Genomic DNA, 27,096 nt, shown 5'->3' on the forward strand with positions numbered 1-27,096 from the left:
CCCTTTCCTCATAAACTCTGCACTGCTTTTAGCCTGTTTTGTTCGTGTTATAAGTTCTTCCATCCAGTCCCTGCACTCCACCTTTTAATCTTTTCAAAAGCTGCTTTGCAAAGGGTCTTGACTAAAGTTGCTTGCTTAATGAATATGAAGCAGCCTAAGGATGAGAGAAAACCAGGCAGCAGCTGGACCCTCTGGAGAATGTTACTTTGTATTTTGTTTACAGCTGGTTGTGACTACGCTCTTTCCTCTAAAGTCGGTTCTAGGGGATTAAAACAGCTCTGGCTGATGGCGCCCAATAAAATAAAACAAAAAAACCTTTGCTGCTCCAATTTTTTCTCAGGGTGGGGTCGGGGTATACTTTCAGTCTCCATGGCCACACAAAGGTTTCTTCATCGTGGACCCTGGGAGGCTGGTTCCCAGAGGGAACTTGTCCTCAGCGTCTCCTGGACAGTGCAGCCTCCTGCCGGGCCTACTTCTGGAAGGCCATTACAGAGGTCCTTTCACCACCTGTGAGAGGTTTGATTTTGGGGGAGCTCCGGGACTCTCAAGGCTACAGTGTGGACTACTGGCCCAAAGAGAAGGTTGGTTTCCTGAGGTGGTGGTGGTGGTGGGGGTGGGTGGGTGTGTGTGGGGGGGTTCTTCGCTGTTTTTCTTCCCTGGCATGTGCCTGCATAAGCTATTTCCACAGCGTCCTGGCCGCGAGAGGGGTGGTGCTTGGGAGGTTAGAGGGAGACACCTAGAGTGAACGGCAAAATGGAGCGCGGAATACTGTCTGGCTGTGCACGTGGAGGTGGCGAAATGTGGAAGCTTAACGAAGTTGGCGCCATGAAGCTAAAAGACAGCTACCCCAGGCCTCTAGCTCGCTCCGCCTAATGGCGGGCCGCACCCCGCCGGCGAAGCTCACGTTTGTAGGTCCGCCCTCACGCTGATCTCTTGCCCAATCAGCGAGTTCGGCTTCGCGAGGTTGGTGCCCATTGGCTTTCGCATAAAAGCTCGGAGGTTACAGACGTTTCCACCTCTTGCCGGCCTCTTAGGTAATTGGCGTCCGTGGTAACCAATCAGGAAGAGGATCTGCGGGAACGCCGGCCTTTTACTTTCTTGAGTGGCCAATCCGGTTGTAGGCTCACCTCCCCCCTCTACCCAGAGCCACTGCTGCGGCCGCCGCCATTTTAGCGTTTTGTCAGAAGCGTCCGCGCCGCGAGGAGGAGGCCCTTCTGGTTTCTGTGCGGGTGAGACTCCGAGCCATTCCACTGCCTTTCTTGTACTCTGTTAAATCTTCTCTCACTCCCTTGGGCTTCGGGGGTGTCCTGGTGGGTTCGCAGCCTCCACACCCGTCACTGAGAGCCGACCTCGGTCCTCGGCATTGCGCGGTAAGCCGGGAGCAGCCCTTCCCCCACCGCCCCCTGAGAATACCTTGCTTTTTTTCCCCCACCCTGTCCCGCGCCCGACGTGGCTCCTCTTGGAAGCCTCGAGATTTCCGCTGAGATAACCCCCTTTCCCTTATACCTGGCAATTACATCCCCGTTTCGGGAATTTCTCGGGCCGTGAGACATCGTCTGGTTAATGAATCTGAAGCTCTCTTCTGTGGCCACGCATTTCAGTGTTTGGCAGGAGCTAGGACGGTGCCCCGAGAGAGGCGTTCCCCACTCCAGTACTTCCTTTATTTTCCACTCCTCGCTGTCTGATCCGAGTCGCGCGTTCACTACTTCCAAAGGAAACTCAAATGTAGCTATTACAAGGCCCATTTTCCCGGAAATGATGGCTGCTTTGGTTCCTACGTGAGGAAAAGCCTCTTGATAATTTCAGGCAGGCAGTCAGCAAACCTAGTAGACTTTTGTTTTCTGTTGTCCTCCTAGTGGATGGAAAAGCCCAGTACCCCCATTTCTTCATATGCTGTTTTTCATGCCCATTTCTGTTGGAAGGTATCGGTTCTTACCAAACCCTTTGTCTACTAAGGACCTCCCTATTGCAGACGTCTTCTTATTCTTACAGGTTCATGGCGGCTACTATAGCAGGCCTTAGTTCACTCCCACCTCCCTTTGATTATTGTGTGGAGGTGTGTGTGCAGGCGTGTGAGAGAGAAAACTGGAAATATACATTAGAGTGAAAGTCGTTTTTTATGAACGAATGTGGGCCTGAGGTCTTTTGTCAGATGTCTTGTTTTTCTCTCCCAGGCTCTTGTCAGGATGGTGAAGCTGTTCATCGGAAACCTGCCCCGGGAGGCTACAGAGCAGGAGATTCGCTCACTCTTCGAGCAGTATGGGAAGGTGCTGGAATGTGACATCATTAAGAATTACGGCTTTGTGCACATAGAAGACAAAACTGCAGCTGAAGATGCCATACGCAACCTGCACCATTACAAGCTTCATGGGGTGAACATCAACGTGGAAGCCAGCAAGAATAAGAGCAAAACCTCAACAAAGTTGCATGTGGGCAACATCAGTCCCACCTGCACCAATAAGGAGCTTCGAGCCAAGTTTGAGGAGTATGGTCCGGTCATTGAATGTGACATCGTGAAAGATTATGCCTTCGTACACATGGAACGGGCAGAGGATGCAGTGGAGGCCATCAGGGGCCTTGATAACACAGAGTTTCAAGGTGAACCACCCTCTTTGGGTAGAGGGCTGAACACAAGGCTATGTGCAAAAAATGGTTGAATAAGTAAAAGGAGAGGTTTGGTAAAGATAACAGCTGTTGGCTGGCTGGTGACAAAGAAATAAGTATGGGTGATGGACTTCTTAAGATGTAGAATGCATGGGACTTAGGGGCTTTACCTTAGGCAAATGTCTCCTGGAGAAAAGCCACTCACCTTTTATTTGGAGCCCCTACGGCTTTTGTGCTTATCAGTGCAGAAATCCTTTCCTCTGAAGGCTGTCTGAGTTACTGGGCCTTTTTTATTTTTTATTTTTTATTCTTTTGTAGTAGAGCACAGTTCAGAGTTCCTCACTCTGAATTTATTGCCCTCAGCACAGGATCAGAATTCTGCATTTTACATGAAGAACCTCGCAAAAACATGTCAAGCAACATTTTATAGGAGCAGAATCCTTGTTAAGCTGTCCTACCTTACACAAACTCTTTAAAGGGTTACAGTTCTTGTTGCTTTTATATTATACCTGTACCAAGGGATTGTATTTTGAATATAAGGCCACTCTAGAATTACAAGGCTGATTTTAGGACTTCCTGGGGAGGAGGCACTGGGGTTTTAGGGGCAGTAATGACTGTCTTTTCATTGGTTTGGGGGGCTGGACTTTGTAAGATTTTGGTGAATAGAGCACTTAGATTTGTGTTATCTTGGAGTCTTAACCAAATGAATTTTTTGTGCCTGGAGGGCAGCATGGGTGATGATGTGGATTGTCACTTCATTTGGAAGCATCTCAAATCCCCAGCATTTTGAATGCCTACATGTTGCTCAAAGGAAATGCTTGTTAGAGCATTTTGGATTTTGAATTTTCAGATTTGGGATGCTAAAATGGTACGTATAACGCAAATATTCCAAAGTCTGAGGTCCGAAGCAACAGTGGCAGTTCAGGGGTGGTGATCATGGTGAGCTGCTATCTGAACTCTTCTCTCACCTCCTTTGGGTTCCCAGTATCAGAAAGAGCGTGTCCTTTTTTAGCTTAATTAAGCAGGACTGAACAAAAACAATAAAAAATAAAAAAAGCCTTATCCAAATTATGGAGTATTCCCGTGACTCCTTGCTATATTTCAAACCTGTGTTCTGACAGTGTAGTTGCCGATTCTTTTTCTGGGTGCTCCCCTTGTTAAGAGTCATTACTGCTGCCTTTGGCGTCCATTTCCCTTAAATTGGGCTTTTTTAGAGCTGAGGGTCTGATCACTATTTCCCCTAGTAATGGGTGCCCTGTGTCATGGGCATTGCTGTGCATTAGTAAAGAAAAGTGACACAGGTCTCTCAGGTCTAGTTTGCTTTTTTTTAATTGGCAAGTTGAGAATTATTTTGTCAACAACTTGAGAGCAAAGGCTGCTCTTGTGGAGGGTTTGTGGTGTGATACCTAATTTTTGGACTGTTTCGCACACTTTAGCCCAGTCAGAAGAGGTGGTGTCTGCTTGTAGCAGTTAGGTTTAAGGAGAGGACAGTGTGGTCTTGATTCAGGACAAATTATCCTTATATAAAACTCTGGGTGTCTGAACCCTAGGTCCCCTGACACTACCCTATGCTTAGTTATTTTTACCTTATTTTATGTAATATTGGCGTTTCTCATTTCTTAATATTGTTCTGGTATAGTTACAGATGTTTATTGATGAGCAGCAGTTATTAGGGTGGTCTTTGTTCCTTTCTGTTTCTCAGTGTTGGGGATCTTCTCTATTGCTTGCCCACTTAAAATCTCTTTTAGATATTTTTTAAAATTTAACTTCTTTTTCTGGCATTAGAACCAACAGATTCTTAGATTAAGGTGTTTATTAGTGATCTTTATGTCTGGAATGTGCACAGTTGCTTTCTTAGTTGCACTTGTTTTCTCTGGTTTTGTTAGGTGCCAAAGTGGCCCCCTGGGCAAATGCCAGAGACAAGCTAGCACTTTAAGGCACTAAGTGCATAATTGCATATCTACTCTCTTTTAATAACCTGCAACCTAAACTTCCCAGCTGTGTAGACCTTCTTGATATTTTGTTCCTCCCACCCCTGTTTCCCTATTGTGTTTTCTGGTCTCCCAGAATCTAACATGAATTTTGCAAGGAAAATTGTGTGTTTACCACTTTCTCTAATGTTAGAGGATCCATCTGTTGACTCTCCCTTGCTTTTGACCATTTACTCCTTTGACAGGTATATGTTTAGGTGCATCATAACCAGTTGCATCGGGAAGTTTTTGCAGGATTTGGATCTCTTCTGAATTTTGCTTACCAATACGCTGGTAGATCATGTTAGGTAGAAATTTCTTCTGTAGAGACTTACTAAAACTTAGTTTTAACTTTTCTAGAAAAGTTTCTGCTTTTATTACGTTTTCAGAAGTAATACTTTTCCAGAATGCAAATTTTAATTTTCAGGAAAAATATTAGATGTATGTTCTTAGTTAGGCTCTCAGATATGTAGTTTCAGGAGAAGTACTTTAATTCTGCTTAAACTGAGCAGTTTGGTCCACTGACTAGTATAACTAGTTATTCCCCACTTTCGTCAGCCACCCTTTCTTCCGTGTTTTTTACAGTATTCTAAAATTTCAGGCATTGAGAACAATCTGTCCTGTTTTTGCCCTGTTTGCCTTTGACTGTAGTAGAGGGTCACTAAAATTAACTCTCAGATTGTAAAGAATCCTTGTTAAAGCAGTGATCAGAACCAGCAGTTTAAAGGGCCCAGTTAAGGGAGAAGGCTGTCCTTCAACTTGTTGTGCCCCTTTGTCTCCCCAGTTCATGAGGGTTTTTCCAGAGATGTACTTTGAAATTTGCTTGCCACATTCAGCTGTGGATTGAGTCTAGATCATTTTTTAATAGTGGTGATTGATCATTGGAGTCTTTTATTCGATTCTTTTAAATTTTTGGAGGAGGGTGGAAAACTGGCCTTTACTTACATTCCCTTGCTTAATGAAAATCTGTCTTGCTAGTAAGGATTGGAGGTGTCAGAAAAAACTTGGGCACTCTTTCTTTCTTTGACTTCTTTTGACTTTGAGCCGCTGTTTGGAGATGATTTTTACCTGTTAGGAGATGATTTGAGCAAGAGTAGTTTTATTTCTTAAGCATTTAAACTATTGTTATAGCTGAAATATTTCTTCATCTAAGTGATCTTTGCCTGAAATCAGGTCATTATACTGAATCTATATGTTGAGTCTTTTTTTTTTCCTTTTTATCTTTTCGTAAAGATGAATCCTGCATTAGAATTGTCTAGATAAAGCCATTGCTATGACCAGTGTCTGGGGTAGGGGCTGGGGCTACGACTAAGAGTGATAGCAACCCTTCTTGCGTCTGTTTCTTCAAGGCAAACGAATGCACGTGCAGTTGTCCACCAGCCGGCTTAGGACTGCGCCCGGGATGGGAGACCAGAGCGGCTGCTATCGGTGCGGGAAAGAGGGGCACTGGTCCAAAGAGTGTCCGATAGATCGTTCAGGCCGCGTGGCAGACTTGACCGAGCAATATAATGAGCAATACGGAGCAGTGCGTACGCCTTACACCATGAGCTATGGGGATTCATTGTATTACAACAACGCGTACGGAGCGCTCGATGCCTACTACAAGCGCTGCCGTGCTGCCCGGTCCTATGAGGCAGTGGCAGCTGCAGCTGCCTCCGTGTATAATTACGCAGAGCAGACCCTGTCCCAGCTGCCACAAGTCCAGAATACAGCCATGGCCAGTCACCTCACCTCCACCTCTCTCGATCCCTACGATAGACACCTGTTGCCGACCTCAGGAGCTGCTGCCACAGCTGCTGCTGCAGCAGCAGCCGCTGCTGCTGTTACTGCAGCTTCCACTTCATATTACGGGCGGGATCGGAGCCCCCTGCGTCGCGCTACAGCCCCAGTCCCCACTGTTGGAGAGGGCTACGGTTACGGGCATGAGAGTGAGTTGTCCCAAGCTTCAGCAGCCGCGCGGAATTCTCTGTACGACATGGCCCGGTATGAGCGGGAGCAGTATGCCGATCGGGCGCGGTACTCAGCCTTTTAAAGCTTGAGGTGAGAGGGGTGGGGTGTTCCCTCTTCTGGTTTTGCCATCCCTCCTGCAGCCTAAAGGGCTCCAATTAGGCTGCCCTGCTTGCTTGCTTTTGCAGGGTTAGGGTAAGGTTACTAGGATGGCTCACAGGCTAGAGAGAAGTCCTAACTGCTTAACTTTAAAATACATGGAGTTCCTTGGCCCTCATGGCTATTTTTCAGGGCTTCTGGTAGTGGGAGTCAATTTGATTCTATTTGTGCCTAGAAAAATAAAGAATGATGTGCTGGTGAATCTTGGGTCACCTATGTACTATACTATAATTGAACCTTACCTGGGGACCCACACATTCAGGCTCAGGTGTTTTGTTTCTTAGAGCCTTTGTTAAGTTTCCTAGGTGTGCGACATTCCTAAGGTCTTCAAGTTTCCTGTTCTGTTTTGTGCTGTGTGAAAGTTCTGATATGACCCCTGATGATAAAGTCCATAACTGTAGTTAACTGGTCATCACTGCTCAGGTCCCAGTTACTAAGAAGACTACCAAAATGGCATCATCTTAATCTTGAAGCGTATTTCTGACATTCCTGAACGGTTCAACCCTTATGAGTTTTATAGAACTTATTTGATGGTAAGTTGGGGTAGAGAGATACAAAACTTACTTTTATAAAGTTCCACAAGGAAGTCTGGGCATAGATACTAACACTCACCTTCTCTGCCCAGCTCAGATTTATTCCCTGAATAGAGTGCCCACTCCATTGCTATATCTTTCAGTCTGTCCTATAACAGCCTAGCCTGTCACTTAGGGTTTTTTTTTTTTTAAGTAACTATTCCCACAGTTCTAGTTTTGATATCATCTGCTTTCTCAGGGTATATGTTTTAAGAATGCAGGCACACCTGTTAATTTTACTCCTTTGGTAATGTTGAAATCCAGGGTTGGGAGCTTTGCCATAAGCAAATCACTCCCTTCTTCATCTTCTCACTAGCTGTTTTGGGCATTTAATACTCTTGAGCCAGCAGCTCTACCCTGAGTCCCCTGGCTTTTTCCACTGTCATACATTTTGAGCCCCATGATCCATTTGGCTCTACTTGAATATATTCTCTTCTGATACTTGCCAGCTTTGGGCTCTAGGTGTTTGAGATTATTGTACTTAAGGGTAAATCTCAATGCCCTTCGTTTTGAATAACTCCCAGTGTGTCCCAGACATTACCATTGATCCTTAATTATAGTAACAGTGTGTGACTGATAGATAACTGTCATCTTTGCAGTTAGGGCAGAAGGTATGTGGCTTTCCCAGGGTCATTGGGTAGGCAGTCACTGATTGGGCTGGAAAAGAGACTTCAGTGACTTGATGCGTAGCTTATACACGCCCTTCCGCACCTTCTTTCCAAAGTTAGTTTCTTCCCTAGTCGGAATTGGATGTCCTCAGGTCTTAAAACTTGTGCAGTTGATGCTACTTTTATCTAGACTTTGAATGATTTTTAACTCGGACCTTGGCAGTAACTCCTAGATAGAAAATACTGTTAATTTTTTTTTTTCAAACCTCAGGGAGCTAATTGGAACCATTCCATTTTTCCTGTCCTCTGCTGACATCTTGTGATGTGGAATTACCTTCTCTGAGGAATGCTAATGTTAACATCATCAAGAGCAAGGAATGTCTCTTTGCCTACTTTTATGAAACAAGATATACTATTAATTTAAGACCTTAGTCTGAGATTGTTTAGCCTCCCCAGTTACTCTCTGGCCTTCAAGCTCTTTTCATTGTTAGAGATCACTGTGATACTGGGGAAGAAGGGTACAAGTAAACTTAAAAGGAGTGTCAAGTTATCAGACTTTGTAAAGATGTTGAAGTTTTAAATGGGAAAGCCCTTTTGAGCTTTGCTGTAAAGCCGCTGTATTGTGCTCTCTTTCAGGTGGGATGTGTGTGGGCTGAAATTCCGAGCTGCGGTTGTGCATGAGAATACACCCTTCGTGGTACCCCATCTCCGGGACGTTCTCGGCTCTGTGCGTTCAGTCCCTCAGGAACCGTGGACCTTAATTTACCTTGCTAAGTTCAGACCTTCTCTTCCTTTCCTTTCCTCTCCTGCCCATTTTCCTGTTCTTCTGTCCTTCAATACTTCTGTAGCTTCCCATTCATGTTCTGTTCTCCCAGCAGGCCTCATTGTGTGCAGAAACTGTGGTGGGGGCTGTGCTGTCTCCTCCCTGCCTCCTGCCTCCTGCGGCTGTTGGATTTGGGAATGACCTTGGTGAGAGTCTCACTGCTCCAGGGTCTCTTTTTGGTCCAAAGGCTAGACCTATAGAGTTGGATCACTTTTTTTCTTTCCGGTGAAATAAATGGTTTTTCAACTTAGGGTATGTGTGCTTTGAGAGACTTCTTGCTTGGGCTTGTTTGGGGGTTCATTTGTACCTTGAAAGGGGAGGGTGTAAAGTTTTAAGATACTCAGCTTTGGGTGAACGTCACTGTAGTTATTTTGTTTATTGTAAATAGGACTTGTAGGTGCCAGAGGAAAGAGGTTATACAGAAGCCCAGGCAGGCAGCCTTATTCTAATGAAGACTTTTCCCGCTGGTCCACCTTTGTTATAAAACCAACTACTTTTAGTTTAGAGATGTAGCTCTTCTCTTCTAGAGAAACAGTCACCACTTTCCCTTAAGACATTCCATTCACCCAGTCAGTGTATCTAGCTTAACTTAATTTCCAGGGAAAAGGAGAGGTTTAGGGGAAGAGGAAGTCAGTTTTCGCTCTTCGTGCCATGTGAAAAAAATGAAGCTGTGGCTCCAAGAGTACTTTGCTAACTGTAGGCCAGTGACATGTGTTGATGCCTTTTGCCATCTATTTGTTTAGCTCTGCCAAAATCCAAAGAATGCCTGAATGGTCCCACTAGCACCTCATTACTTGGGTTTACAGCCTTTAAATCATAGGCATGGAGAAATGACCCAACATACGAGGCTTTAGATACCTTGTTGAATGATGGGGCTGAGTGCAAGAACTGCCGCCTCTTCGCCTCACGTTTTTCTTGAAACAGTTATTTGTCTTCCATATGTTTGGTCTGTACCTTCTTGCTCCAGTTTCTACAGATACAGGACTGTGTCTAGTTAGAGCATTTCTCAGAATCATTCAACAAATACTGAGCACCTACTGTATGCCAGGCATTACCCTTTCAGGGAAGTCGGGTTATGATGATGGGGAGATAAAGAAGCTGGTCTTTACTTAGGTGGTTTCTCAGATTTTTTTTTTTAATTAATTGCTTCCTCCTGTTAGATTCTCTCTAATCATAGATGACCAAGATTTGAACAGCTCTATACAACATGTAATTTATTGAATATTTTTGTATGTGAAGCCTGTGCTGGGTGTTTCTTGTGTTCTCATTTAATCTTCCCAGCAAATGTTTTTCCATTAGTTTTTCCTTTCCTGGCTGGGTTGGTTCTCTGCCATTTCTCTTGGAGGGTCGTACATACCTACTTTGGTTTCTTTTTCTCTAAAGGACAGACCCACCACTGAACGCCATTTTTACTCTTGTCAGTATACCCTTTGATCTGATGGGTAGGGTTGGCAAATTTCAAACATTGGAGACTAACAGTATTCATTGATTCAACAAATATTTTATTGAGTGATACTCTGGAAGGTGGTGTTTTAAGTGTTGGGGATACATACAGTTCTGGAGCTTCTATTCTGAGGGAGGAGACAATGCAGAAATGTCAAGTAGAGAATTCTGTTTAGATGGGGATGGTCAGTGAAGGATTTGCAGAAGTGACATGATAAACATGGATATGGTATATTTTTGCATTACAAAACTAGTTAAAATTTTAACTCCGGCCAGGCATGGTGGCTCACGCCTGTAATCTCAGCACTTTGGGAGGCCAGGGCGGGTGGATCACGAGGTCAGGAGTTCGAAACCATCCTGACCAACATGGTGAAACCCTGTCTCTACTAAAAATACAAAAAATTAGCTGGGTGTGGTGGCACGCACCTGTAATCCCGGCTACTCAGGAGGCTGAGGCAGGAGAATCACTTGAACCCAGGAGGTGGAGGTTGCAGTGAGCCAAGATTGCGCCATTGCACTCCAGCCTGGGCAACAAGAGCAAAACTCCTTCTCAAAAAAGTATTTTATAAAATAAAATTTTAACTCCTTGGCCAGGTGCAGTGACTCAACGCCAGTAATCCCAGCACTTTTGGAGGCTGAGGCAAGCAGGTTGTTTGTGCTCAGGAGTTCAAGACCAGTCTGGGCAACATGGTGAAACCCTGTCTCTGTAAAAAATTAAAAAATTGGCCAGGCGTGGTGGCTCACACTTGAAATCCCAGCACTTTGGGAGGCCGAGGCGGGCGGATCACGAGGTCAGGAGATTGAGACCACGGTGAAACACCGTCTCTACTAAAAATACAAAAAAATTAGCTGGGCGTGGTGGCGGGCGCCTGTAGTCCCAGCTACTCGGAGAGGCTGAGGCAGGAGAATGGCGTGAACCCGGGAGGCGGAGCTTGCAGTGAGCTGAGATCGCGCCACTGCACTCCAGCCTGGGCAACAGAGTGAGACTGTCTCAAAAAAAAAAAAAAATTAAAAAATTAGCTGGGCATAGTGGTGTGCATTTGTGGTCCCAGCTACTCCAGAGGCTGAGGTGGGAGGATCACTTGAACCCGGGAAGTCAAGGCTGCAGCGAGTTAAGATCAGGCCACTGCACTACAGTGTCTCAAAATTTGTCTCAGAAAAAAAAATTTTTTTGCCAGGCACGGTGGCTCACGCCTGTAATCCGAGCACTTTGGGAGGCCAGGAGTTCTAGACCAGCCTGGCCAACTTGGTGAACCCCCATCTCTACTAAAAAATACAAAAGTTAGCCGGGCATGGTGGCAAGCGCATTAATCCCGGCTATTTGGGAGGCAGAGGCAGGAGAATCGTTTGAACCCGGGAAGTGGCGGTTGCAGTGAGCTGAGATTGAGCCATTGCAATCAAGCCTGGGGGACAAGAGCGAGACTTCTCTCAAAAAAAAAAAAAAAATTTTTTTTTTTTAATTTCTTGATTCTATTAGAGGAAGTCATTTTTGCTTTCTGCTTTGAGATTCTGATCTCCCTGTAACAGACAATGTAAGAGTAGTTATTTCATGACTCAGAATCTGGCCTGGCTTAATGCTATATTCATACTAGATGCTTTTGCATTTTCTCTTTTTTAAACCATTTATTGCTTTTGTTTTTGTTTTTGTTTTGAGACAGAGTCTCTCTGTTGCCCAGACTGGAGTACAGTGGCATGATCTTGGCTCACTGCAGCCTCTGCCTCCCGTGTTCAAGTGATTCTCCTGCCTTAGCCTCCTGCGTAGCTGGGATTACAGGCGCCTGCCACCACACCTGGCTAATTTTTGTATTTTTGGTAGAGATGGAGTTTCACCATGGCCAAGCTGGTCTCAAACTCCTGGACTCAAGTGATCCACCTGCCTCCTGAAGTGCTGGAATTACAGGCATGAGCCATAACACCTAGCCTTAAACTATTTATTGACTTGTTGAGAGGAGAAACACTTTACCAAGAACAATGGCAGGCTAGGCAACATAGGATCCCATTTCTAAGACGATTTTAAAGTTAGCTCTGTGTGGTGATATGCAGCTGAAGTTGCAACTACTAAGAGAGGCTGAAGCGGGAGGATAGTTTGAGCCCAGGAGTTTCAGGCTGTGGTGAGCTGATTGTGTCACTATACTCCAGCCTAGGTGACAGCAAGACGAATTATTTTTAAGAGGTGATTTGAAAAGATTGACTATAACTCACTGATTTTCAACATCGATGTATTATGAAGTTGTTTTTGTCTATGTTTCCAATCAAGTGTATCTTTGAGTTGAAGCCATGTAGTTGGCTCTGTGTAATTGACAAGGTTATGCTGCCACTCCTTAGGAGTAATAAAGTACTTTTTCTTGCTTTTTGTTTTTTAGACATCTAGCTCTGTCACCCAAGCTGCAGTGTGGTGGCATGATTGTAGCTCATCGTAACTTTGAACTCCTGAGCTCAAGGGATCCTCCTGCCTTGGCCTCCCAGAGTTTTTGCGTGGATTATATGTGAGCCACTGCGCCTGGCCAAAATGTAGTTTTTCAAGAGTAATGCTTTAATAAACTGATTTTTTTCCCCCATAGCATTTCACTGTTCATTCTCTCTAGTAAATGTCTAGCTGGCTTTGTATTTCACTAGGTACTCCCTGATTTCCTGCAATTAGGTTACCATGTGGCGAATACAAAGATGAATAGGGCATTGTGCCGGTCCTCACTGTGCCTCCACAAGCTGCTGCTTGTCTGGGCCTTGGGTGTACAAATAATTGGTATGTCCTTGGAAGTCAGGTCGGGGTGGGAATGGTCATACTATTTTGTATTGATGACATGTGCCCCGGCCTTGTTCTGCATGGGTCAAAGGATCTATGAGGGCAGAGTTTTCAGGGTGATCTTGGAGTTTAACTTGATATTAACCCTGTTAACTTTGCTTTTAAAGTTTTCCGGCCAGGCATGGTGGCTCAACGCCTGTAATCCCAGCACTTTGGGAGGCCAAGGCGGGCAGATCACCTGAGGTCGGGAGTTCAAGACCAGCCTGTCAAACATGGAGAAACCCCATCTCTACTAAAAACACAAAAAACTAGCCGGGCATGGTGGTGGGCACCTGTAATCTCATCTACTTGGGAGGCTGAGGCAGGAGAATTGCTTGAACCTGGGAGGAGGAGGTTGCAGTGAGCTGAGATTGTGCCATTGAACTCCAGCCTGGGCAACGAGAGTGAAAGTCTGTCTTAATAATAATAATAGGCCGGGCGCGGTGGCTCACACCTGTAATCCCGGCACTTTGGGAGGTCGAGGCAGGCGGATCACGAGGTCAGGAGATCAAGACCATCCTGGCTAACAAGGTGAAACCCTGTCTCTATTAAAAATATAAAAAGTTAGCTGGGCGTGGTGGTGGGCGCCTGCAGTCCCAGCTACTTGGGAGGCTGAGGCAGGACAATGGCATGAACCCGGGAGGTGGAGCTTGCAGTGAGCCAAGATTGTGCCACTGCACTCCAGCCTGGGCAACAGAGCTAGACTCCGTCTCAAATAAGTAAATTAATAATAATAAATTTAAAAATGAGCCAGTCATGCTACTCAGGAGGCTGAGATGGGAGGATTGCTTGATGCCAGGGGCAGAGGTTGCAGTGAGCAGAGATGGTGTCACTGGACTCCATCCTGGGTTACAGTGGGATCCTGTCTCAAAAGTTTTCCAGGCATCCTCAAAATTGGGGTTGTTTTGGGTGAATGCTGAATTAAACCAGGCTCCTTACCCTAGAGCTACACATCAGTACTAAAGTAGACTCGTGGGGGATGGAGTAGAGTGAGAGAGATCATTGATCATTGGCACTAGTATTAAGTGCTGTTTCAAATTACCCAGGTCAGTTTGCTCTCAGTACTTTTGTGTTCTTACACATGATCTCATTCTGAGGTAAAGGGAATTCCCAGGATGATGGTGATGGGAAGTCCCAGGACTCCCTTTCTGCAGTGGATTTGGAGAACAGTAGTCCAGGTTGTAGCAAGAGAAAGTACACTTTTTTTTTTTTTTTTTTTTTTTTTTTGAGGTGGAGTCTTGCTCTGTCACCCAGGTTGGAGTGCAGTGGCATGATCTTGGCTCACTGCATGCTCCACCTCCCGGGTTCACGCCATTCTCCTGCCTCAGCATCCCAAGTTAACTGGGACTACAGGCGCCCGCCACCACACCTGGCTAATTTTTTTGTATTTTTAGTAGAGACAGGGTTTCACCGTGTTAGCCAAGATGGTCTCAATCTGACCTCGTGATCCGCCCACCTCAGCCTCCCAAAGTGCTGGGATTACAGGCGTGAGGCACCGCACCCCGCCAACATGAGGATTTTTTTAGTCTGTTTGAGCTGCTGTAACAAAAGACCATAAACTGGATGGCTTATACACAACAGAATTTTATTTCTCAACAGTTTTGGAGGCTGGGAAAGCCGAGATCAAGGCCGTGGCAGACTTGGTGTCTGGATTCTGTCTTGAGTTTGCAAGGCAGGAAGGGTGAGGGATTTCTCTGGAGTTTCTTTTATATAAGGGCACAAATCCCATTGATGAGGGCTGTGTTCTGTGGCATAATCACCTCTCAAAGGTGTACCTAATACTTTCACCATGGGGATTCGGATTTTAACATGAATTTTGGGGGGACACTCAAAACTATAGCAGGATTCAACTGTGTGTGATATTTACCTAGTTATGATTGTAGCAGCTCTGAATATTGTAATAATCTGATGAAGTGGGGATGGGTGGGTAATATGTGTAAGAGCAAAACTCATAGAAATGAGGAAATTTTTTTTTTTTTTTTTTTGGGTCGCCCAGGCTGGAGCGCAGTGGCGCAATCTCGGCTCACTGCAACCTCTGCCTCCCGGGTTCATGCCATTTTCCTGCCTCAGCCTCCCAAGTAGCTGGAACTACAGGCGCCCTCCACCACGCCCTGCTAATTTTTTTGTATTTTTAGTAGAGATGGGGTTTCACCGTGTTAGCCAGGATGGTCTCGATCTCCTGACCTCTTGATCCGCCTGCCTTGGCCTCCCAAAGTGCTGGGATTACAGGCGTGAGCCATCACACCCGGCCGAAATGAGGAAATTTCTAAAAGTGGCAAATGGATTATGAACATCTTATTCAGAAATAAAGGTAAAAAACAGCTAAAAAGGCAAAAGCATTTGGTTTCTGGGGAAGGTGGGGCAGGGGACTTTTTGAAGCCTTAATATTTGCTTTGTTAAACCATGTTCTTGCATTATTAAGTTTTGTCATGCAACAACTCTGTTTTGTCAAGCCAGATTATGATGGCTTAACATGAGTGAACCTTCCAGCTTCTCACCAGATGCAAATCTGACAGGAATAGGGACTTGTGTTACTTTATGGCAGGTAAATAGCACCCTTCAGATACAAAATTGGGATGGTTTCGGGCGTGGTGGGGCATGTCTGTAGTCTCAGCTACTACAGAGGCTGAGGTGCAAATATTGAGTACCTGAGTTCCAAGGCCAGCCTGGCCAACCTAGTGAGACCTGACCTGTCTGAAACATACACCCCCACCCCCACCCCCACCAAAACAGGGATGGTGCTTCCTGTCCCTTAAGGAGACAAGACACCAAAGGAGAAAGTACTTAGCTAGTGATGAGTGAATTGAGCATTTTATTACTGCTCTCATTTTTGTCTTAAGTTGTCACAACAGGGAGGCTGAGTACTCTGTCCACTGGGCGCTGGTGCTTCCATTGAGGGTTGTGTGTGCCTGCTGGTTTCTTTGAGTTCCTCTATTCAACATCAGAATTGTTTGTATTCAGATATGCAACAAGATGGGACTTCTCAGTTTCACAATGTAAGGAACATTGACACCAAACTGAGTTTGGGGCTTCCTTTGTACAGTTGACCATTGAACAACAAGGGTTTGAACTGTGCAGGTTCACTAATACATGGATTTTCTTTTGCCTCTGCCGCCCCTGAGACAGACAGACCAACCCTTCCTCCTACTTTTCCTCAGCCTACTCAACATGAATACTATCAGGATGAACACCTTTATGATGATTCACTTCTACTTAATGATTTTTTTTTTTTTTGAGAGGGAGTCTTGCTTTGGCACCCAGTCTGGAGTGCAGCGATGCGATCTCGGCTCACTGCAACCTCTGCCTCTTGGGTCCAAGCAAATCTCCTGTCTCAGCCTTCCGAGTAGCTGGGACTATAGGCACATGCCACCACGCCCAGCTAACTTTTGTATTTTTAGTAGAGACAATAGGGTTTCACCATATTGGTCAGGCTGTTCTCGAACTCTTGACCTCAGGTGATCCACCTGCCTTGGCCTCCCAAAGTGTTGGGATTACAGGTGTGACCCACCGCGCCCAGCCTTTTCTTTAGCTTTTATTGTAAGAATACAGTATACATATAACACACAAAATATGTTAATTGACTTATGACCTGTAAGGCTTCCAGTCAACAGCAGGCTACTAAGTTTTGGGAAGTCAAAAATTATACGTGGGTTTTCTTTTTTCTCTCTCTCTCTTTTTTTTTTTCTGAGACAGAGTCCTGCTCTGTCGCCCAGGGTAGGGAATCACACTTTGAATATATGCCTCAATTAAAAAGGCAAAAATTAAGCAGGGCACAATGGCATGCACCTGTAGTCTCAGGTACTTGGAAGGCCGAGGTGTAAGGATCGCTTGAGCAGCCCAGGAGTTCAAGTCCAGCATGGACAACAGCAAGACTCTCTAAAAATATTACTTATTTTAGAGACAAGGTCTTGCTCTGTCATCCAGGCTAGAGTGCCACGGTGTTATCTATCTCACTGCAGCGATAGCTCCCAGGCCCAAATGATCCTCCTGTCTCAGCCTCCCAAGTACTCAGGACTACAGGCATATGCCACCAAACCCTACTATTAAACAAATTTTATTTTTGAGACAAGGTCTCACTTTGTCCCCTAGGCTGGAGTGCTGTGGTGCAAACATGTCTCACTGCAACCTTGATCTCCCAGGCTGAAGCTATCCTCTCACCTCAGCCTCCTGAGTAGCTGGGACTACAGGCCCGCACCACCATGCCCAGCTCAATTTTGATTAAATTTTTTTTTTTTTTTTTTTTTTAGAGACAAGGTTTTCCCATGTTGCCCAGCCTAGTCTTGAACTTCTGCGCCTAAGCGATCCTCCTGCGTCAGCCTACCAAAGTGCTGGGATTACAGGTGTGAGCCACTGTGCCCGGCCTACAGATAATTTCTTTTTTTTAATTTTTTGAGATGGAGTCTGTCTGTGTCACCCAGGCTGGAGTCCAGTGGTGCCATTTCAGCTCACTACAACGTCCGCCTCCCGGGGTCAAGCGATTCTTCTCCCTCAGCCTCCTGAGTAGCTAGGATTACAGGCGCATACCACCATGCCCAGCTAAATTTTTTTTTTGAGATGGAGTTTTACTCTTGTTGCCCAGGCTTGAGTGCAGTGGCGTGATCTCGGCTCACTGCAACCTCTGCCTCCTAGATTCAAGTGATTCTCCTGCCTTAGCCTCCTCAGTAGCTGGGATTACAGGCATGCACCACCACGCCTGGCTAATTTTTGTATTTTTAGTAGGGATGGTGTTTCACCATGTTGGCCCCACTGATTTCGAACTCCTGACTTCAGGTGATCCACCCGCCTTGGCCTTCCAAAGTGTTGATATTACAGGCGTGAGCCACTGCACCCGGCACTTCTTTTTTCTTTTTTTTTTTTTTGAGACAGGGTCTCACTCTGTCACCCAGACTGCAGTGCAGTGGGGTGATCTTGGCTCACTGCAACCTCCACCTCCCAGTCTCAGTTGATCCTCCTACCCCAGCCTCCTGAGTAGCTGAGACTACAGGCATGCCACTACACCCCACTAATTGTTGTATTTCTTGCAGATATGGGTTTTCGCTATGTTGCCTACGGTGCTCTTGAACTCATGGGCTCAAGCGATTCTCACCTTGGCCTCCCAAAGTGCTGGGATTATAGGAATGAGCCACTGTGCCCGGCCTGGGCCTCTTAAAAAAGTGAGATTTGAGCAATGAGTTGAATTAGATGTAAGTTAGCAACAGGTATCTAGGGGAAAAGTACGCCAGGTAGAGAGAATATCTTGAGCAAGGGTCTCAAGGTGGGAGTGTTCTAATAGTAAGGAGGCCAGTGGCAAGAGGGAGTGAGAGGAGAGAGGAGCAGAAGAGGTCAGGTAGTTAGCAGATCTAGTAGTTAATCTTCTAGGGCCTTTCTGGCCTTCACTCTGAGTCAACTAGTCTTGTAGGTTTTTAAGCAGTGTCATAATGTGATTACTTTTTTAAAAAATCAGCTCTTCTGAGTTTTTTTTTTTTTAAACACCCTTTCAACCCAGTTTTTTCTGACTCTGGGAAGAACCAGGAAGAGACGGCCCTGAAGTATTCTTTTTTTTTTTAGATGGAGTTTTGCTTTTGTTGCCCAGGTTGGAGTGCAATGGTGCAATCTCAGCTCACCACAACCTCCGCCTCGCGGATTCAAGCGATTCTCCTTCCTCAGCCTCCCGAGTAGCTGGGATTACAGGTGCCCGCCACCATGCCTGGCTAATTTTGTATTTTTCTTTTTTTAGGCGGAGTCTCTCTCTGTCGCCCAGGCTGGAGTGCAGTGGCACAATCTCAGCTCACTGCAAGCTCCACCTCCTGGGTTCACGCCATTCTCCCGCCTCAGCCTCCAGAGTAGCTGGGACTACAGGCACCTGCCACCACGCCTGGCTAATTTTGTTTTTGTATTTTTAGTAGCCTGGCTAATTTTGTTTTTGTATTTTTAGTAGAGACGGGGTTTCATTGTGTTAGCCAGGATGGTCTCGATCTCCTGACGTTGTGATCCGCCCGCCTCGGCCTCCCAAAGTGCTGGGATTACAGGTGTGAGCCACCGCGCCTGGCCTAATTTTGTATTTTTTTAGTAGAGATGGGGATTCTCCATGTCGGTCAGACTGGTCTCGAACTCCCAGCCTCAGTTGATCTGCTCACCTTGGCCTCATAAAATGCTGAGGTTACAGGTGTGAGCCACCGTGCCCGGCCTGAAGTATTATTTTCAAACAATAAAATATACCAATTTTGAAAACAATTTGACACATTGTGACAATGTACTTTTTTGCGGGGCCTTTTTTTGTGGTTTTTTTTTTTTTTAAAGATGGTGTCTCACTCTATTGCCCAGGCTGGAGTGCAGTGACATTATCTCGGCTCACTGCAGTCTCCACCTCCCGGGTTCAAGCGATTTTTGTGCCTTAGCTTTTTGAGTAACCGAGATTATAGATGCGTGCCACCATGTCCGGCTAATTATTATATTTTTAGTAGAGATGGAGTTTCACCATGTTGTCCAGGCAGGTCTCGAACTCCTGACCTTAGGTGATCCACCACCTTGGCCGCCCAAAGTGCTGGGATTACAGGCACAGTCGTGAGCCACTGTGCCCAGTTTGACAATGTACTTTTGATAACTGATGGTTACAATCTTGTTCCCATTGTTGCAATCAAAATACAGAACATTTTTGTCAGCCAAAAAGCCCTTGTGCCCCTTTGTAGTTAATCCTCAGCCCCTGATCAATTTTTTAGTCTTTTTTTTTTTTTTAGGTGCGGTCTTGCTCTGTTGCCTAGGCTGGAGTACAGTGGTATGAGTATGGCTCAATGCAGCCTCGACCTGAGCTGAAGCGGTCCTCCCATCTCAGCCTTCCAAGTAGCTGGAACTACACAGGTATGCACCATTGCACCCGGCTAATTTATTTTTTATTTTTATCTTTTGGTAGAGATGGGGTCTCCCTATGTTGCCCAGGCTGGTTAGGAGCTCCTGGCTCAAGCTATACTCCTATCTCAGCCTTCCAAAGTACTAAGATTAGGCCGGGCGCAGTGGCTCACACCTGTAATCCCGGCACTTTGGGAGGCCCAGGGGGGTGGATCACTTGAGGTCAGGAACTCGAGAGCAGCCTGGCCAACATGGTGAAACCCCGTCCGTACTAAACATATAAAATATTAGCCAGTTGTCGTGGTGCGCACCTGTAGTCCCAGCTACTTGGGAGGCTGAGGCAGGAGAATCACTTGAACCTAGGAGGTGGAGGTTGCAGTGAGATGAGATAGCGCTACTGCACACTAGCCTGGGCGACAGAGCAAGATTCCATCTCAAAAAAAAAAAAAAAAAAAAAAAAAATTTATAGGCATGAGCCACCTCGCCTGCCCCCTCCCCCACCTTTTTTTTGAGACAGGGTCTTCCTATGTCACCCAGGCTAGAGTGCTGTGTTCAACCTACGCCTCCTCCCGGGCTCGAGCAATTCTCCCACCTCAGCCTCCCAAGTAGCTGGGACCACAGGCGCATGCCAGCATGCCCAACTAATTTCTGTATTTTGTAGTCGTGGTTTTGCCATGTTGCCCAGGGTGGTCTTGAACTCCTGAGCTCTAGCCGTTTGCCTGCCTCAGCCTCCCAAAGTGCTGGGATTACAGATGTAAGCCACCTCGCCTGACCCTTTTTTTAATTTTCTTTTTTTTTTGTTTTGAGATGGAGTTTTGCTCTTGTTGCCCAGGCTGTTGGAGTGCAATGGCACGATCTCGGCTCAGTGCAACCTCTGCCTCCTGGATTCAAGAGATTCTGCTGCCTCAGCCTCCCTAGTAGCTGGGATTACAGGCACGCACCACCACGCCCGTCTAATTTTGTATTTTTAGTAGAGATGGGATTTCTCCGTGGTGGTTAGGTTGGTCTGAACTCCCAACCTCAGGCGATCCGCCTGCCTCGGCCTCCCAAAGTGCTGGGATTACAGGCATGAGCCACTGTGCCTGGCCTAGCCTGACCATTTTTTTTGTTTTTGTTTTTGTTTTTTTTTTTTTTTAAATGGGCAACTAGAATAGGCTCAGAGATTCCCTGAAATCATTGTTAATTGTCACAATTTAGGGGGTTTCTCTCACCAGGGATGTGGCTAAACATCCTCCAATGCACAGGAGGGGCACCTTTCCCAGTTATCAGTAGTGCCAAGTTTGAAATCCTCTTCAGGACTTCATTCATTGCTTTGGCTTTGTATACCATCTGGAGTTGTGCTCTTCAGTGTGGTAGCCAGAGCCATATACAGTGCTGTGAGTACCCAATACCTATGGGATTTTAAAAATTAATATGATAAGCCAGGCGTAGTGGCTCACGCCTGTAATCCCAGCACTTTGGGAGGCCAAGGCGGGCAGATCACTTGATGTCAGGAGTTTGAGAACAGCCTGGGCAAGATGGTGAAACCCCATCCCTACTAAAAATACAAAAATTAGCCAGGCGTGGTGGCACGTGCCTGTGGTCCCAGCTACTTGGGAGGCTGAGACAGGAGAATTGCTTGAACCCGGGAGGCGGAGGTTCTAGTGAGCCAAGATTGGGCCACTGCACTCTAGCCTGGGCAACGAGCAAGAGTCTCTCAAAAAAAAAAAAAAAAAAAGAATATATTCATTTTTTAATGCTCATTATATGTTGAAATGATCATTTTTGCACATATTGGGTAAAAATACATTAAAATTGTTTTTGTTTTTTTCCTAACCACTAGACTATCTTGGGAAAATAAAATTAATACAATTTAATTTCACCTGTTTCAGTTCCCTATGTGGTTTGCATTTGTGGCTCACATTGTATTTCTATTATGTAACACTGATCCAGGTGCTAAAGACTCTTGATATCTCCAGTTTGAAACTTCTCTTCTGTGCTCAAGATTCAGGGATCTGGAGACCTAGTTGACATTTCTTCTTGGTTCTTTTTTTTTTGAGATGGAGTCTCGCTCTGTTGCCGAGGCTGGAGTGCAGTGGCGCGATCTTGGCTCACTGCAAGCTCCGCCTCCCGGATTCAAGCGATTCTTCTGCCTCAGTCTCCCGAGTAGCTAGGACTACAGGCATGTGCCACTACACCTGGCTAATTTTTGTATCTTTAGATACAAAATGTAAAGACGGGATTTCACCATATTGGCCAGGCTGGTCTCGAACTACTGACCTCGGGTTCCGCCCGCCTTGGCCTCCCAACGTGCTGGGTTTACAGGCATGAGCTACTGCACCTGGCTGGTTGTCTTAATACACCTCAAACTTGGTATATCTGAGATAGAGCTCCTGAGAGTCCCCACTCTAAAATCATTTCTCCTTCAGTCTTCCTTTTTTTTTTTTTTTAATTTTTTGAGATGGAGTCTCGCTCTGTCGCCCAGGTTGGAGTGCAGTGGCGCAATCTCAGCTCACTGCAAGCTCCGCCTCCCGGGTTCACGCCATTCTCCTGCCTCAGCCTCTCTGAGTAGCTGGGACTACAGGTGCCCGCCACCACGCCCGGCTAATTTTTTGTATTTTTACTAGAGACGGGGTTTCACCGTGGTCTCGATCTCCTGACCTCGTGATCCGCCCACCTTGGCCTCCCAAAGTGCTGGGATTACAAGCGTGAGCCACCGCGCCCGGCCATCTCCTTCAGTCTTCCTTATCCCATTCTCTTTTCCAGCCAGATTCCTGGTAGTCATTCTTACCCCCTCCCCAACCATTAGCAGCTCTTGATGATGTTTATATCACATGTTGCCTCTTTTCTCCATATCTTTGCCACAACCATAGTCTAGACCATGCTGTCCTCTCCCACCAAGATGACTACAGTGACCTCCAGGTCTGTCTCTTTCTTACCCTTGGGTCTTCAAAGTATTCTCCATTTAGTAGCCAGAATGATCTTGTGAAATGTAAATCAGGTAAATCAGACGTTCCTTTCGTTATGTAGAACCTTTCAGCAACTCCCCATTTTATCTAAAGTAAAATGCCAAATCCCTTAGTTTGCCTTTCCTCTGTCACACTTTATTATCTCAGGCCCTTTTCCCTGCTTATCTATCCTTTTCTGACCATACTGACTCTCCTTTCAGATCCTTGTATACACTGAGCTCTTTCTTGCCTCAGGGCTTCTTTTTTTTTTTTTTTTAAATCTGAAGGGACCTTTCTCTTTACTGCTTTAGAGCTAACTTATCCTTCAGGTCTTAGCTTCAGGATCAAGTATCGGAATGCCCTCCCAAACCACCTGTAGCTTAGTAGATATGTCCTCCCATTATTCCCTGCCATTGGACCCATTTTGTGTAATTTGTGGTACTTATCACAGTTTCTTTCTTTTTTTTTTTGAGATGGAGTCTCTTTGTTTTTTTTTTTTTTTTTTTTTTTTTTTTTGAGACGGAGTCTTACTCTGTCAACCAGGCTGGAGTGCAGTGGCGCAATCTTGGCTCACTACAACCTCCGCCTCCTGGGTTCAAGTGATTCTCCTACTTTCAGCCTACCGAATAGCTGGAATTACAGGCTCCTGCCTAATTTTTTTGTAGTTTTAGTAGAGACAGGGTTTCGCCATGTTGTCCAGGCTGACCTCAGGTGATTCTCCTACCTCGGCCTCCCAAAGTGCTGGGATTACAGGTGTAGGTAGGCCACTGCGCCCGGCCTAAACTTTTTTTTTTTTTTTTGAGATGGAGTCTTGCTCTGTTGCCCAGGCTGGAGTGCAGTGGTGCGATCTAAGCTCACTGCAAGCTCTGCCTCCCGGGTTCACGCCATTCTCCTGCCTTAGCCTCCCGAGTAGCTGAGACTACAGGCATGTGCCACCACACCCGGCTTTTTTTGTATTTTTAGTAGAGGCGGGGTTTCACCGTGTTAGCCAGATGGTCTCGATCTCCTGACCTCGTGATCCGCCCGCCTCGGCCTCCCAAAGTGCTGGGATTACAGGCGTGAGCCACTGCACTCGGCCGTGCCCAGCCTAAACTTTCTAAATCTCAGTAGCCTTAATTGCCGAGAGAGCCAGTGATGCTACCTCATTGGGTTCTTGTGGATTTGCAGGGGTGACAGATACACGGTTTGAATTTGGCCTGGATTTTCAAAGGCCCTACAAACCTTAAGGCACTTCAGATTGAATTCATCTCATCAGATTTTTCATTCTTCCCCTGCAAGTTCCTGGAGCTGATTCTATCATTTCTTGCATTTCATGTCTCCTCAGCAGTAGAGCCTAGCTCTGGTCTGAAGAAAGCCGAGATTGATCTTCCAACAAACTGACAGCTCTTCCCAGGAATATTTATTTCTCCCCTCCTTTTCCCAAATCTCCTAGGCCAGGTGACTTCCTGAGGACCAGGTTTGTAAGCAAAATCCTGACAAGCTACAAAACCAATCTGGGGCAAGTTGCTTCCCTTTTCTGGTCCATCTTGCAGGCAGCCAACCTTTTTCTAAGTTTCTAACAGCACCTTGAGTACCCTGAGGGCCTAGTGTCTTTTTGTGCCATGCCAGCTTCACTATGTATCTGGAAACCTGAGGAAGGGGGTAGATCTGAGGCTACAGAAACCACATATGCCTCATTCATCACCATGTTCCCACATCCTAGCTCATAGTAGGAATTCAAACAGCTGATAAATGAATTCAGGAGCTTTTAGCTTTGAGAGGCTTCATGGGACTCTGAAATGGTCTATAGTGAGAAACTTGGTCTTGGTGAACTAAAGGAATTTTGTATTCACAATATGCAATTTCTCATATAAGAAGTAAGGTTTAGGAATAAAAATATAGGCCAGGTGTGGTGGCTCACGCCTGTAATCCCAGCACTTTGGGAGGCCGAGGTGGGTGGATCACCTGAGGTCAGGTGTTCAAGACCAGCCTGACCCATATGGTGAAACCCCATCTCTACTAAAAATACGAAAATTCACCAGGTGTGGTGGCACGCGACTGTAATCCCAGCTACTGGGGAGGTTGAGACAGGAGAATTGCTTGAACCTGGGAGGCAGAGGTTGCAGTGAGCCGAGATCATGCCGGTGCACTCCAGCCTTGGCGACAGAGCGAGACTCCATCTCAAAACAAAAAAATACATTTGTCCTACTCAACAGTACTGTTTTGGGGTGAAAGGTTTTCTAAAATAAAAATTATGTAATTCTGCAGGGCTTTTTCCCTACCTATGAGCAGCTTATTTTACTAAACTGCTGTCCAATAGAGTAGCCACTAGCTACATGTAGCTAATTATAATTAAATTAAAAACTCAGTTTCTCAGTGGAATAAACCACATTTCAGGTACTTAGTAACCACAGTAGCCACAAATTGGACAGCACAGATACGGAACACTTCCATCACTGCCAGGAGTGTTATTGGGCAGTGATGATATAGAACTCTTTTGCAGAAATTTTTTTTTCTTTTTCTGCCAATGACATAGAAATCAAGATATGTTTATTTTTTTTATTTATTTTGAGACAGAGTCTCAGTCTGTCGCCCAGGCTGGAGTGTAGTGGCGCGATCTTGGCTCACTGTAACCTCTGCCTTCTGGGTTCAAGCGATTCTTGCGCCTCAGCCTCCCCAGTAGCTGGGATTACAGGTGCACACCACCATGCCCAGCTAATTTTTTGTATTTTTAGTAGAGATGGGGTTTCGCGGTGTTGCCCAGGCTGGTCTCAAACTCTTGAGCTCAGGCAATCCACCTGCCTCAGTCTCCCAAAATGCTAGGATTATAGGCATGAGCCACGCACCCGACATATGTTAAACTTCCTATGTTAAAATGGTTGAAACCTAGCACAGAACCACCAGAGATTTTGCTGAGGCCAGCAAAACCTGCAAATTTTTTTTCTTGGCTCTGCATAGTGCCTTGCAGATCACAAGAAAATCCCAGCATCTTTGCCTTATTTTCCCTTTTGTAAAACAGAGACAGTCTTGCTTCCCTGGGGAATACTGAAACTAACATGAGCCTTATGTACTTCACCACTGGTTGGCATGTGTGCATGGACAGGTTAAACTTCTGTAGATTTGTCAGACCATTCCCCTAATAAATAAGGGAAAATTTTTGCTTCACCTGTCAAGATTAAGTATAAACTATGTGAGGTAAATGCTATATTATTGTAGGTAAAATTTCACATGTCAGAATTCACACATCAACATTTCCATATAAAGTACAATAAAGCTTAAGTAGGGTTGAGTCCATCATTAAATGTGTTCTATGGGGATCTAAACAAAGATAAATAAGATGTCCATAATCTGGAAGACATACTTTACTGCAAAATGTCACTGCTAATCATTAATATGTGATTTGCTTTTCTGCTCAAAGTACTATGTATGAATATTTTAGCCAAAGCCTAATCCTAGCAGAATATTAGCACCTTGGGAAGAGAGACCTCTATTAATAGCTCATAAGTGAATTTAATTTTTTATTTTTTTGAGATGGAGTCTTGCTCTGTCGCCCAGGCTGGAGTGCAGTGGCATGATCTCGGCTCACTGCAAGCTCTGCCTCCTGCGTTCACGCCATTCTCCTGCCTCAACCTCCTGAGTAGCTGGGACTGCAGGTGCCTGCCACCACACCCAGCTAATTTTTTGTATTTTAGTATCAATCTCCTGACCTTGTGATTCGCCCGCCTTGGCCTCCCAAAGTGCTGGGATTACAGGCATGAGCCACCGTGCCCAGCCTAATTATTTTTTAAAAATTAAAAAAAGAAACACTGGAGAGGGGTGGTAACTAGGCAAAAATGTATATATATTTATTTATTTATTTTTTAAATATGAGCCAGAAAACTATGAAGTCAAATTCAGTTAATATGATAGGTCCTTGGAGAGAATCTGGCTCAGCCTTTTTCTGATGCAGGGCTTACTCCTAGCACTACTAATCTGAGTCTGTTAGCCTTTAAACTGGTTTAAGAGCAGCTCTGGTTAGAGAAAAGTAGCCTCACCACCAGCTGTAGCATATTTAGCAATGTCTCAAGAATCTGGCTAACTTCCCACCACCTATTACTGAAGCCACACCACTAACCTAAATCCTTTTTTGTTGTTTTGGAGACAGGGCCTCCTGTTGCCCAGAATGGAGTGCAGTGGCATGATCACAGCTCATTGCAGCCTCAACCTCCTGGGCTCAATACTCTCCCACTTCAGCCTCTTGAGTAGCTGAGATTACAGGCATGCGCCACCACGCCCAGCTAATTTTTTTTTTTTTTTTTTTTTTTTGAGATGGAGTACAGGGGTGCCATCTCGGCTCCCTGCAACCTCTGCCTCCTGGGTTCAAGCAATTCTCCTGCCTCAGCCTCCCAAGTAGCTGGCACTACAAGCACTCGCCACCATGCCTGGCTAATTTTTGTATTTTTTAGTAGGGACAGGGT

At 45.6% G+C, this 27,096-nt stretch overlaps 1 protein-coding gene across 6 annotated transcripts in view; it reads left to right on the top strand.

The window, feature by feature from the left end:
- The first annotated feature begins 651 nt into the window (after window positions 1–651).
- Window positions 652–27,096, top strand: part of RBM4 (RNA binding motif protein 4) — a 30,504-nt gene continuing 4,059 nt past the window's right edge. The window contains exons 1-4 of one of the 6 annotated variants that reach the window (XM_012497204.2): window positions 652–1,370; window positions 2,175–2,598; window positions 5,924–6,614; window positions 8,497–8,934. In XM_012497204.2, the coding sequence (XP_012352658.1) occupies window positions 2,187–2,598; window positions 5,924–6,606 (1,095 nt within the window). In that variant the 5' untranslated portion in view covers window positions 652–1,370; window positions 2,175–2,186 and the 3' untranslated portion in view covers window positions 6,607–6,614; window positions 8,497–8,934. Of the gene's footprint in view, window positions 1,371–2,174; window positions 2,599–5,923; window positions 6,615–8,496; window positions 8,935–19,624; window positions 19,724–27,096 lie in introns of those variants that run through there. The other 5 variants (XM_030811277.1, XM_030811278.1, XM_003273912.4 and 2 more) reach the window with 5 other exon arrangements.

Source organism: Nomascus leucogenys, chromosome 4 (assembly GCF_006542625.1).
Source record: "Nomascus leucogenys isolate Asia chromosome 4, Asia_NLE_v1, whole genome shotgun sequence".
In the NCBI taxonomy this organism is placed as follows: Eukaryota; Metazoa; Chordata; class Mammalia; order Primates; family Hylobatidae; genus Nomascus; species Nomascus leucogenys.